The following is an 11,730-nucleotide window of genomic DNA, read 5'->3' as shown; positions in this document are numbered from 1 at the left end:
CGCACCTGCCGCGGGCGCTGTTGGGAGGTGACCTGCTGCCGCGGTTACCCGCTGTGTGACCTCGGGCAAGTCCCCTGGCCTGACCCCCGGAGCGGGCAGGGCCGGTGGTCTCGGTGCCTTCCCGAGAGTCCGGGCCAACTGAGGAGCACGAGTCAGCTCCACGGTGTTGACTGTTCTCTGCCACGGCCGAGCCTCCCGTGTGCTGGTGCTGTCCCCCGGGAGCGCCGCCTCCCCTGCCGGCACCCGCGGCCACACGGCCGTACCGCCCCGTCTTTCATTCTGCCCCCGCCCCCGTTTGTCCTCCACCACAGGCAAGCAGAACTCTTAGGCTTTTGCTCATCTCTACCCCCACCATAAACAGACTCCCCGGGATTTGACTTGATGTCCAGATGACTGGCCTGAGTGGGGTGAGGGGAAGGGACCCGGATGCAAGCAACTGGGATGAGAGGAGCCGGTGGAGAGAGCAGGGCGGCCCCCTCTGCCTGGTTTCGGCCGTCTAGTGGTGAGAATCAGCTGGTTGGGTCTGCGAGGGGCTCTCCCTCCTCGGCCCCCCAGCATCTTCCTGAGGTCCACCTCGGGGTCCTCCTCAGAGCAGAGGTACTCCACAGAGGCCAGCCTCGAGGACTCAGGAAGGCCCCCAGGGCTGCGGTGCTGGGGATGGAGGCTCAGAGGAGCCAGATGCCAGCAAGACTTGAGAGGGGCTGAGCAAACTGCGAGTGGCCCAGCGGGGAACACGTACCTGGCCTGGCACCGGGGCTGGGAGGAGCCGCCACTCAGGCTGGGGGCGGCCCAGTCACCCCCAAGCTTCTGAAGCACCTCCTGTACGTGCAGACCGCCCCGAGGAGCCGTGTGGACCTACAGGGTCTCGGGGCCTGGTGGGGCAGAGGGCAAGATGGCTCCAGAGCCGGCCTGCTCTTAATTAGTGGCCTCCTCCCGGCCTGCCCCAGTTCCCTGAAGTTTCTTCCCCTTCCCCCTCCACTGCAGTAAGCCCATCTGGGGCCAGGGAGGAGGGCTTCCCAGCCCTTCCCTCCTCGGGTGCCTAGCGCAGCGCTGGGTACCCAGCTGCAACGTGTGCGTGCGTGCATGCCTGTGTGTGTGTGCGTGCATGTGTGTGTGTGCATGCGCGTGTGCGTGTGTAGGTCTGGAGGCGTGGAGGGGTGGGCTGGCTTGCCCTGCCCAAGGCCGAGCAGTCTGGCCTGTGTTCTGGGAGCTGGGACTGGACATGGTGTCTGTCTCCCTCTGCTGGTCCCTGAGGGGACAGCTGGGCCCGGAAGCTTTCTCCAAGAGTTGGGGTTGCCCGCGTCTTCACACAGCGGAAGGTGAGTATTGGAGGGGGGCTGAGGAAAGGGCCAGGGCCTCGGGCTGGCTCGGCTGCAGGAACACCAGCACTGCCGCCGGAAGCAGCCCACCGACAGGGCCCCGAGGGGTGGTCTAGAGGAGGCCAGGCTGCGCCCTGATGCCTCCCCCAGGGGCCAGGGGCCCCAAGAGCCCCTTCCCCTTCTAGCCCGTGAACGCGCTGTCATCTGTGGATTTATCTAAACCTCTTGTGAAGCTATTTCTGTTTCCAGCCGAGACCACATCTTGGGGTAATGAGCTGCATGGTTGTCTCCCCTGCTGGGGAAGCACGCCGCCTTTGATTTGTCTTACACTTACCTCACTTGTGCTCCGAGGGGGCCCTGTAACTCCAGCATGCCAGGTGTGGGTGAACAAGCCCCAGCTTCCCCTCGCCATCCCCCCGTTAAAACATTCCATCCCCCTCCCGCCACCTCCAGCCCCGCGGGGGGGCAGGCCTGTGCGCTGGTCCAGCGCAGGGCAGTGTGGGCACAGCTGTTTCCCCAGCCCAGCCCCAGCAGCAGGCGGAGCAGCTAGCACCAGGCAATCCTGGCCGGGCAGGGGGTACCCAGGGCCCAGAACGGGGGCAGGGCCCCCGCGCCTCCTCCCCTGGCTGACTTCTGCCCCCGCCTCCGGGACTTTGCTCCGTCCTGTTTCTCAGGGCGCCTTGCTCCCAGGCTGCTGGTGTGGGCTCACCCTGGCTTCTCCCACGTGTGCTGCTTCTGCCCCTCGTCCCGACCCCGATCCCGAGAGACAGAGGGGGCAGACACAGCGGGCACAGTCGTGACAATGCCGAGAGCGTGTTGCCGGGCTTCGGAAGCTGCCTGAGCGCATCCTCACAACAGCCCTGGGAGGCAGGGCCCGTAATGACCTCGTCCCCAGTTTGCTCACGAGGAAACTGAGGCAGGGAGAGTATCGGCGACAGGCCCCGTTGCCTGTAGCCTGGAAGGGCCGGGGCCAGGATGCAGAGCCAGCCTGGCTGGTGCCCGGGGCCCACTGTCCACCTCGACAGACATGCTGGGGTCAAGTCTGGCAACTTCTCAGAATCCCATACTGTTCTGTGGCTCCACACATTCTTATTAATCCCCTGCCATGTGCCAAGCTTGTTCTGTTTGCTGGGAGAAATGCCGGGGAGTGGGAGAGGCTTGGGCGGGCGCTGGAGGCAACTGGCCTGCACAGAGGGGAGTAGGGGTGCGGGACGGGTCCGCCAGCTCAGCACCCCCAAAGCTCAGCTGCAGTGTCCACCTGTGACCCCAGGGACCACACGCTACCATTTTCTGTGTGTGGTACCCTAGAGCAAAACAGCAGAGCGAACTCCCAAGCCCTAACCGCTGCCAGGAGAAGTTATCCCAGTTTGGCAAAACCCTGCCCACACGGGGGCCGTTGCTTTGCGAGTCCGAGGAGGCCTAGTCCCCTGGAGCAGACTGGTGCCTGGAAGATCATCCCCTCAGTGGCCCCTCAGTGAATGCACTTTTCTAGGCCACTTGCTCATCATGCCACACTCCCCTCAGACGGCTGCTTCCTCCAGGAAGCCCTCCTTGACGCCCCTGACCGGGTGTACTTGCCGGCATGCTCTCCCCCAGGCTGTCATCCTTCCTGGTCTTCCTCTGGGTGTAGTTTCATATTTATGTTGGTGATTCTCTGACTGATATCAGTTTCCCGCCCTGGGCTGTGCCCTCCCTCCCTGCCCAGTGCCCCTTTTGCAGTTGCTCCAACAGCCCAGCCAGACTTCAGACAGGCAGTTGCCTCTGCCTGGACGCCCTTCCCAGGTGTCCATGGGCTCAGCCCCTGACCTTCTTCAGGCCCTTGCTCACATCCATTTAGTGACGCAACCTCACTGTGCTGCTGCTGTTGAGAATTGCACCCCTCTCCCCAGCACCCCAGTCGCCTCCTCTGTACATTTCCCTGTTGCACTGCCACCTTCTCGCATGTTGTGTGACTGACTCTCTTATTGTCATCTCTCCCCACTCCAAGGCAGCCCACGAGAGTGGGTTTTTTTCCTGTTCGCTCCCTTCCTAGATACGTGCGACTACGTGTGTTAAGTGAATGAGCAACAGTCCCTGGCCTACAATAGCTCCACTTGGGGTTTTTCAGCAAAAACAACACAAAAGCTACTTGCGTTCAGTAGGACTGTCCTCGAAATTGGCCTGTTGCTCCTTCCTAGCCTCAGTCCCTGGCGCAGAGGCAGTGAGTGCACCAGGTCACCCCGCTGTCACAAGGGGAGACCACCAGTGCTCAACAGATGACTGTGTTGCCAGCATTTTCAACTTAGAATTGTTTCATTTTATGATGGGTTTGTCAGGCCATCACCCTACCCTCAGTCAAGGGAGATCTGCACTGAGGTCTGGGGAATCCTATGACTTCAGACCTCCCCTTGGCTGAGAAGTGATGACTGAAGCAAGAAATTTCCAGAAAGTTCTTTTTAAAATTTGCAATGGGGCCTCCCCGGTGGCACAGTGGGCTGAGTGCAGCGCTGTGACACCTTCCGCAGCCTCTGCAGCACCAGTTCGATTCCCAGCTGGACAGGGAGATTCCCACATGGCGTGGCAGACCTCTCCTGTCTCGCCCGCTGCTCCCCTCAGCAGTGTATTTCATCAGTCTGCCTGTTCTGTTCCCTGCCCTGTCTCTGGTGAATCCTCTCACCCTCCCACACCATCTGACCTGTACCCCAGTTCTTGTATGCATGGATAAATAAATCTTTTTTTTTTTTTTAAAGCCCTAAATTGGAGTTTACATCTCCCTCTCCCTCGGGCCTGGTCCAGCCACCTCAAGACCACGGAACCCCAGCCCACAGGTGCCTGGGGTTAGGGGGAGCAGCACTGTGACTGTTCACATCTCTCCCCTCTAGCCTTCTGGGCATGGGTGGTAGTTCACGCTCCAGGCAACAGCATGGGGCCCAGGGGAAGGGGCCCAGGGAAAGGCCTAGCTGGTTCACACTTCGAAAGAGGAAGAAAAGGTAAGAAACTAAAGTCTGTCCTATTGTTTTTTTGCCAGAGAATGTGGGGGGCACAATGAAGGGAGGGGCATGGCGGGAGAGGGTTGAATATGCCTCTCACCTCAGCCCCACGCTGAGAGTGACACAGAGACACAGGCTTCACCTGGCTCACACCTGTCTGCACTCACACATTTACAGATTGTCTGAAGGCCAGGCATTGTGTGAGGCGCAGGGAGAGAGCTGCAAACAGAACAGCCTGGTCCCTGCCCTCAGGGGCTGACTGACTTGAGGGGCAGAGATGAGATAAATAAATAAGCCCTCATATGAGATAACAATGCTGTCTGTGGACAAGGGCTTGACTGGGGGTCGGGAAGGGAGACCCTGTGAGGACAGCAGCCGAAGAGGAGGTAGCATGTGAGAAACGGGGGTGAGGTGGATTCCAGGAGGTGGGAGCAGCACATGCAAAGACCACAGGGTGGAAGAGGCGGGAGGCACGTCTGGGGTAAGAAGTTTGGTTGCGACTAATGGAGCTGGCAGCCGCTGGAAGGTCCACACAAGGGTGCGTTGTGACTCGATGGACATTTGGGGCAAGTCACACTGCTGCTGTGTGGTGACCGGCAGGAGGCACGAGCCCCTTGGGATGTCCCTGTAGTTGTTCATTGTTCAGCAAGGTGATGACAGGGGCCACGGCCGCATCCGTCTGGGAGGTAGAGGGGTCAGGACGTGGCAAAGGACAGCAGCGTGTGGGGTGAGGGAGGAGCTGTCCAGAGTGACTCCCAGTTTACCGACCTAAATGCCAGGTGGTCCCATCCACACCAGTCCCCTTGGGAGGGGCAGGAGTAACTGCCACCAGTGCTCTGGCCCAGAGGTGAGGCTGGTGAGGGAGGGAAGCTAAGGACAAGGAGAGGGACAAAGCGGAGCCCAGAACTGCAGGCCTGGAGCAGCTGGCAAGGAGCTCTGCCAGGACTGGAGGGGCCAGGCCAGGCCTAAAGGACAATAGGAAGCCCCCAGTTCTTGGCAGTGCCATGGAAACTTGGTGCCCAGGAAATGGGTCAGCGAGACCTAAACACGGCCTACATACGTGGCCCCCTCCTTTTGCGACCCTCCATCCTCCTGAAAATGGCCACATAAGCAAGATTCTACCAGGAACGGGACCCAGCACCTCCCGGTGTGCGCCTCCATCCCCCAGGGACCCACTTCCCGCCCCAGAAGCTGGGACTGAGCTGTGACTCTCACTTCCCCCACCCAGGGGCATGTTTCTTCCCTTTTCTTTCTTTTTTTTTTCTGCCCTTTTCTGCCAGAAGACTCTTCTGCTTTCTAAGAATCAACAAGGGCCCTCCCTGGTGGCGCAAGGGGTTAAGCACAGCACTATGAGGCTGTCCGCAGCCTCTGCAGCACGAGTTCGATCCCCGGCCGGCCAGGGAGCTACCCACATGGCACAGCAGACCTCTCCTGCCTCCCCCGCCGCTCCCCTCAGCAGTGTATTTCGCTCAGTCTACTTGTTTTGTTCCCCACTCTGTCTCTGGCGAATCCTCTCACCCTCCTGCACCTCTGGCCTGTACCCCAGCTCTTATATGCATAAATAAATATTTTTAAAAAATCAATGATTGACCATGAATCAATCAATCAATCAATGAACGAACATGGAAGCGAGAGAACCACCCACCCCGCGGCCCTGCAGCTGGGCCTCTCATCTCTATCTTTTTAAAAAAGATTTATTTATTTATTTATGCATACAAGAACTGGGGTACAGGAAAGAGATGGGGGGGGAGAGGATTCACCAGAGACAGGGCGGGGAGCAGAACAGGCAGACTGAAGAAATCCACGGCTGAGGGGAGCAGCGGGGAGCCAGGAGAGGTCTGCCGCGCCATGTGGGTAGCTCCCAGGCCGGGGCGCGATCTCGCGCTGCAGAGGCTGCGGACAGCTTCACAGGATGCGCCTCAACCCCTCGCGCCACCAGGGAGGCGCCTATCATCTCGTTGTGACCCCGGAGCGTCTGGGTGCGGCCGGGAACCCGCACTCCGCTCGCGGCGCGGGCGCACGTCTCGGGGCTCACGCTCCGCCGCGCGCGGATCCCGGGAGGGGGGCCGGCCTGGGCGGCGCGACGCCCACAGCGCGACCCGCGCCGGCGCCCCGACCCGCGGGCCCAGGCCCGCCCGGGCGGCGGTCACGTGACGGCGGCGCGGGCGGCGGTCACGTGACGGCGGCGCGGGCGGCGGCCAATGAGGCGGCGGCGCGGGCGGGGCCCCGGGCGGCGCGCGAAGGGCCGGGCGGCGGGGACCGCGGGCGGCGGGGCCCCTCCGGGCGCGGGGCGGCCGGCATGCGGTGCGAGGTCGCCGGCGGCCACGTGAAGGGTGAGCGGGGCCGGCCGGGGCCGCGGGCGCGCGGGGGGCCGGCGGCGGCGCTAACGCGGTTCTGCTCTCCCCGCAGTGCTCGGCAAGGCCGTCCACTCCCTGTCGCGCATGGGGGACGAGCTCTACCTGGAGCCCCTGGAAGACGGGGTGAGGGGCCGGGGTCGGGGCGTTCCAGCGGGGACCCCTCACCGGGCCTCGAGTCCCGCGTCCGCCGGCAGGAGGCCCGCGGGCAGACTTGGCCGCGGGGCGGGTGTCTGGCCTTGGGTGGGGGTGTGTGTCCCTTGGCCCCGGGCAGCTCCCCAGAGGCGCTGGCAGCTGCGGGCAGTGGCCTCTCTGACGTGCTCGGTGGAGCAGTGCTGAGGCGGGGGGCAGGCCCGGTGGAGCAGGCCCCTCCGACAGGGAGCAGAGGGAGGGGTCACCAGGTGGAGCCCGCGCATCAGCCAAAGCCCCGGCGCTGCCCCTGCCCCTCACCGCATCCCTCTCCTGCTTTTCCTGGCCCAGCTCTCCCTCCGGACCGTGAACTCCTCCCGCTCGGCCTATGCTTGCTTCCTCTTCGCCCCGCTGTTCTTCCAGCAGTACCAGGCGGCCACCTCTGGGCAAGACCCCTTGCGCTGCAAGATCCTGATGAAGGTGAGGGGGCCCCTCAGAGGCGGCTCTGCGCGCTCCAGGAACCTCCTCTCTCAGGGTCTGCCCCAGGCCGCTGGGTAGATGTTAACTGGGGAGCTGTGTGCAGGCGTGACCCAGGGCAGGCTGCAGGGAGAGGCGGAGGGAAGACAGCAGGGGCTTGTCGTGGAGCTCTGGAGAGGCTGATGGGTTCTGCGGGTACTGCGAAGCATAGGGACAGGCAAGCTGGTCCTGGGAAGCTGAGCAGGCCCTGGACGCCTAGCTGCAGGGACGGTAAGAGCAAGAGCCTGGAGGCATCAATATTGGGCATGTGGCCGGGCCTTTCCTGGGTGATGGGGCTGAGCCCATGAGGCCGGGGCCCACGTGGACCAGGAGGCACGCGCTTCCAGCTGCCATCTCCCCCGCAGTCCTTCCTGTCTGTCTTCCGCTCGCTGGCCTTGCTGGAGAAGACCGTGGAGAAGTGCTGCATCTCCCTGAATGGCAGGGCCAGCCGCCTGGTGGTCCAGCTGCACTGCAAGTATGGTGAGTGGGCAGCTGGCTAGTTCAGGAGCTCTGGGGCGTGGGGTGGAGGTCCTGAGGCCCACCGAGACTGTCTGTCCATCCAGGGGTGAAGAAGACTCACAACCTGTCTTTCCAAGACTGTGAGTCCCTGCAGGCTGTTTTCGATCCCGCCTTGTGCCCCCACGTGCTCCGTGCCCCAGCCAGGTGAGCACAGCCCTGGCCCCAAGTGGAGCCCTGGGCCTCTGGGTCTTCTTTGGGCCTCAGGCATCAACTCGAGAAGGTACCGCCTTTGCTTTCCTGCAGGGTTTTTTTTTTTTTTTAAGATTTACTTATTTATACATACAAGAACTGGAGTACAGGCCAGAGATGTGGGGGGAGGGAGTGGGAGGATTCACCAGATAGAGCGGGGAATAGAACAGGCAGATCGACTGAAATACACTGCTGAGAAGAGCAGTGCTCGAGTCAGGAGAGGTCTGCTGCGCCATATGGGTAGCTCCCTGGCCGGGGATTGAACTCTTGCTACAGTGGCTGTGGATAGCTTCATAGGTTGCGTTTTAACCCCTTGCACCACCAGGGAAGCCCTCCTGCAGGGTTTTGAACTTCAGTTCGCCCAGCCCAGTGGGCTCTCAGGGCAGAGGCCGAAGTGGAGGGGCTGGGTGCACCTCTGCCCTGTTCCCGTCACTGTCTTCACCAGCCTGTCTTCTCCGCTCCAGAGTGTCAGCTCCACCTCCGGCCACTCAGGCCTTTTTCTTTTTCTTTTTCTTTTTTTTTTTTAAACACTTTATTTATTTATTTATACAAGCACTGGGTACAGTCAGAAGCACGGAAGGGTGAGAGAATTCACCAGAGCCAGAGCGGGAGCAGAGCAGGCAGACTGGCGAAGTACACTGCTGAGGGGAGCAGCGGGTGGCTGGAGAGGTCTGTCGCACCATGTGGGACCCTCACCCGGAGGCTGGGGATTGAACCGAGCTGCAGAGGCTGCGGGCAGCCTTGCAACCCGGTGCTCAACTGCTGTGCCACTGGGGAAGCCCTCAGGCCTTTTTCTGATGCCCAGAGGGCAGGTCCCTGGCCTGCCTTCAAATTTCCTTGCACCTACATGGCCTTGATGCTCCCTCTTTAGTCTTTGTGGGTTAGGTACAAAAACCCTCCCCTGGCTCATCCTTCTGGGAATGCTCCCCTCCAAGGGCAGCCTCTCCCACCTCCTGAACTCCACCTTTGAGGAACCCCGGCCAGGGCAGGAGGTCCTGGTCCAGAAGGGCTGTGCAAACAAGCACCTGCTGGGATGAAGCCATTTGGGGCAGGCGGGGCACTAAGGGGGCCAGATGGCAGCAGGGGCAGAGGTTCCAGGCCTAGGCCAGCAGAGGAAGGCTCTCCTGCCGCCCCCCCTGCCCCATGCAGCCCTCGGGTAGGCTGGGGCTTGCTCAGTTTTTAGGATGTAGTAACTGGAAGGGCCCAGTCCTCTCTAGTTCTTCTGGGGCAGTAGTGGGTAGAGGAGGGAGACTGTCACCCCCAGTCTGGACTTGGAGGTCTCTCTTTCTGCTTTACGAGCAATTTTTCCTTTTTCTTATAGGCAGTTTCACTTACATGTAAAAGCAGATGCCAGCTCTGCTCCATTTGTCTTGAGGCAGATTCCAGCTGACATTTCATCTGTAAATATTTATCACTGTGCTTCCCTACAAGGATAGAAGGGCTTTTTCCAAGGCAGCATCCAGAGGGGCTGTGGATGTGGCTCCGCACCCCTGAAGGGTCTGGTGCAAACAGCCACCTCCCTGCTGGCGTCCCAGGGACCGGCCCAGCCCTGGCTGTGGACTTCTCTCCCATTGCAGCCTGGGAGCTTTGCTGGGGCAGGGCCTGTCCTGCTTACCCGGGCCTCCTTCCTGGGGCACCAGGCCTGCCCACGACCATTCTCCCAGGACGTCACCCATGTCACCGCCCTGCCACCGAACCTGAGAGCAAAGCCACGGGGCAGGGCTGGTCTCGGGTGTGACACTGGCCCTCCTCATAGGGTCCTGGCCGAGGCTGTTCTGCCCTTTCCCCCTACACTGGCTGAGGTGACACTGGGCATCGGCCGTGGCCGCAGGGTCATCCTGCGCAGCTACCAGGAGGAGGAGGCAGGTGAGGGAGCCAGACTTGGCTGGGACAGGGAGCAGAGCTGGGGTGGGAGGTGGGGCCCCGGGGCCACCTGGTTCTGCTTCCCAGACAGCACCGTCAAAGCCATGGTGACCGAACTGAGCCTCGGGGAGGAGGATTTCCAGCAGCTGCAGGCCCAAGAAGGGGTGGCCATTACTTTCTGCCTTAAGGAATTCCGGGTGAGGCTCCCCCTCCCCCGGCGCCCCCCCCCCCCATCTTCCCTCCCCTGCTCGGGGCCTCACCCCTCTGCCTCTCCTGCAGGGACTCCTGAGCTTTGCAGAGTCAGCAAACTTGCCTCTCAGCATTCACTTTGACACTCCGGGCAGGTAATTCCCAGCAGGGGTTGGGGGAGTTCCAAGTGCCTGAAGCCAAAGGGCTCTGACCTTGCCCTTGCCTGTCATCCATCCAGGCCAGCCATCTTCACCATCACAGACTCTTTGCTGGATGGCCACTTTGTCCTGGCCACCCTCTCAGAGCTGGACCCACCGTCCCAGAACTTGCACTCTCCTGAGCTCCGCAGGCCAGCGCCTCAGCTCCCTGCTCACAGGTGAGTGCTGCCCCCCACCCCCCAGCCTGCCGGCTTCCAGTCCCACCACCCCCCAGCACATACTTCCTGTCGGCCCCAGCCCCTTGGGTACTCACAGCTTCCAGCCCCATAGGCTCAGCCTTCCCTGTCAGCTGTGCTCAGAGAACCCTCCCACCCAGGGAAGTGTCCCCAAGGTGGGGCTGGCTTCCTTCTCTGGCAGAGGCCTGAGGCCTCCCCTCTGAGCCTCCTCCCAGGCCAAGGAGAGAAAGGGCTGCCGGGGGGTGGGGGGAAGCAGGTGGCTGGAAGGGCAGGTGGGTTGGGGAGGATAGGCCCAGCCTAGTTGAATCAGAGGAAGTTGGGTCTGGCCCCCCGCCCAGCATGTCCCTGGGCCCCAGTGCTCTCCAATTCCTGTGCCCTGGGGAGGTGGGGCTTGGACCCCAGGCGGCCCAGCTCTGGACTTACTGCTCTCCTCCCCCTGCTGAGGGAAAACCGGCCCCCTCAGCTCCTCCCTCCGGCCCCTACCTGAACTCCCATCAAAGGATTCCAGGCCCACCCCCTCCAGGAAGCCACCACTTAACCCCCCCCCCCCTGCTCTCCAACCAAACCAGGAAGTAATAAAATCCAGAAATCACTGGTGGTCACGAGGCCCCCTCTCCGTCCTCCAAGGTGGGGGCTTGCCTTCGTACCCTTCCTCCTCCTCCTCACTTCCCTGACACCACCTCCGCCTGCAGCGCGCCCCCCGTGGACGACTTTGTTAATGATGACATCGACTCTTACATGATTGCCATGGAAACCACTCTGGGCAGTGAGGGCGCGCGGGCTCTGCCCTCCATCGCTCCCTCAGCCGGCCTCCAGTTCCCTGGTAGCCCCGACCCCCTCTCGGAGGCGGAGGAGGAAGACGACACCGAGCCCAGTACAGTGCCTGGGACTCCTCCGCCCAAGAAGGTAGGGGCTGGAGGGGGGCGGCAGGGATGGGCGGCAGGCAGCGACCTCCGGAACTCACTCAGCCTTTGTTCTTCCAGTTCCGCTCCCTGTTCTTTGGCTCGATCCTGGCCCCAGCGCTTTCCCCCCAGGGCCCCAGCCCAGTGCTGGCCGAAGACAGTGAGGGCGAAGGCTGAGCTGAGAGCCGCACGTGTGTCTGCAGGCCCTGGCCTAGGTGGAACTGCAGCCACCCCTCCCCCCAGCACCAGCACTCTGCCCTGGTGAGGTAGAGGCGCGCTGGACTGGCGCCGAGCCGGCTGGCCTTGCTGGCCTCCCTCCACCCCCCCCCCAGCTATCTGTGACTGGCCTGGGTCCTGTCACCTCCCAGTTCCCAACTAATCATGTCT

The 11,730-nt window shown here is 62.1% G+C and overlaps 1 protein-coding gene across 1 annotated transcript; it reads left to right on the top strand.

Moving 5' to 3' along the window:
• Positions 1 to 6,520: 6,520 nt before the first annotated feature.
• Positions 6,521 to 11,542, top strand: RAD9A (RAD9 checkpoint clamp component A). The gene is made up of 11 exons (XM_084248997.1): positions 6,521 to 6,621; positions 6,698 to 6,768; positions 7,123 to 7,251; positions 7,653 to 7,767; positions 7,851 to 7,950; positions 9,752 to 9,861; positions 9,946 to 10,055; positions 10,138 to 10,202; positions 10,286 to 10,423; positions 11,134 to 11,347; positions 11,425 to 11,542. Exons 1-11 carry the CDS (start codon positions 6,588 to 6,590, stop codon positions 11,518 to 11,520), a joined length of 1,182 nt encoding a protein of 393 aa, XP_084105123.1. The 5' UTR covers positions 6,521 to 6,587; the 3' UTR covers positions 11,521 to 11,542.
• Positions 11,543 to 11,730: the final 188 nt, after the last annotated feature.

Source organism: Talpa europaea (genome assembly GCF_964194135.1).
Source record: "Talpa europaea genome assembly, chromosome: 1".
Lineage (NCBI taxonomy): Eukaryota > Metazoa > Chordata > Mammalia > Eulipotyphla > Talpidae > Talpa > Talpa europaea.
Note: the sequence above shows the minus strand (reverse complement) of the source record. Positions and strands in the feature narration are given on the sequence as shown.

What these genes read in the sequence shown, in the direction of transcription:
- RAD9A (XM_084248997.1), top strand. Translation starts at nt 6,588, where the DNA reads ATGCGGTGCGAGGTCGCCGGCGGCCACGTGAAGG. An exon ending in CCTCAGCTCCCTGCTCACAG is followed by an intron (nt 10,424 to 11,133) that starts GTGAGTGCTGCC and finishes CTCCGCCTGCAG; the next exon opens with CGCGCCCCCCGTGGACGACT. An exon ending in GGACTCCTCCGCCCAAGAAG is followed by an intron (nt 11,348 to 11,424) that starts GTAGGGGCTGGA and finishes TTGTTCTTCCAG; the next exon opens with TTCCGCTCCCTGTTCTTTGG.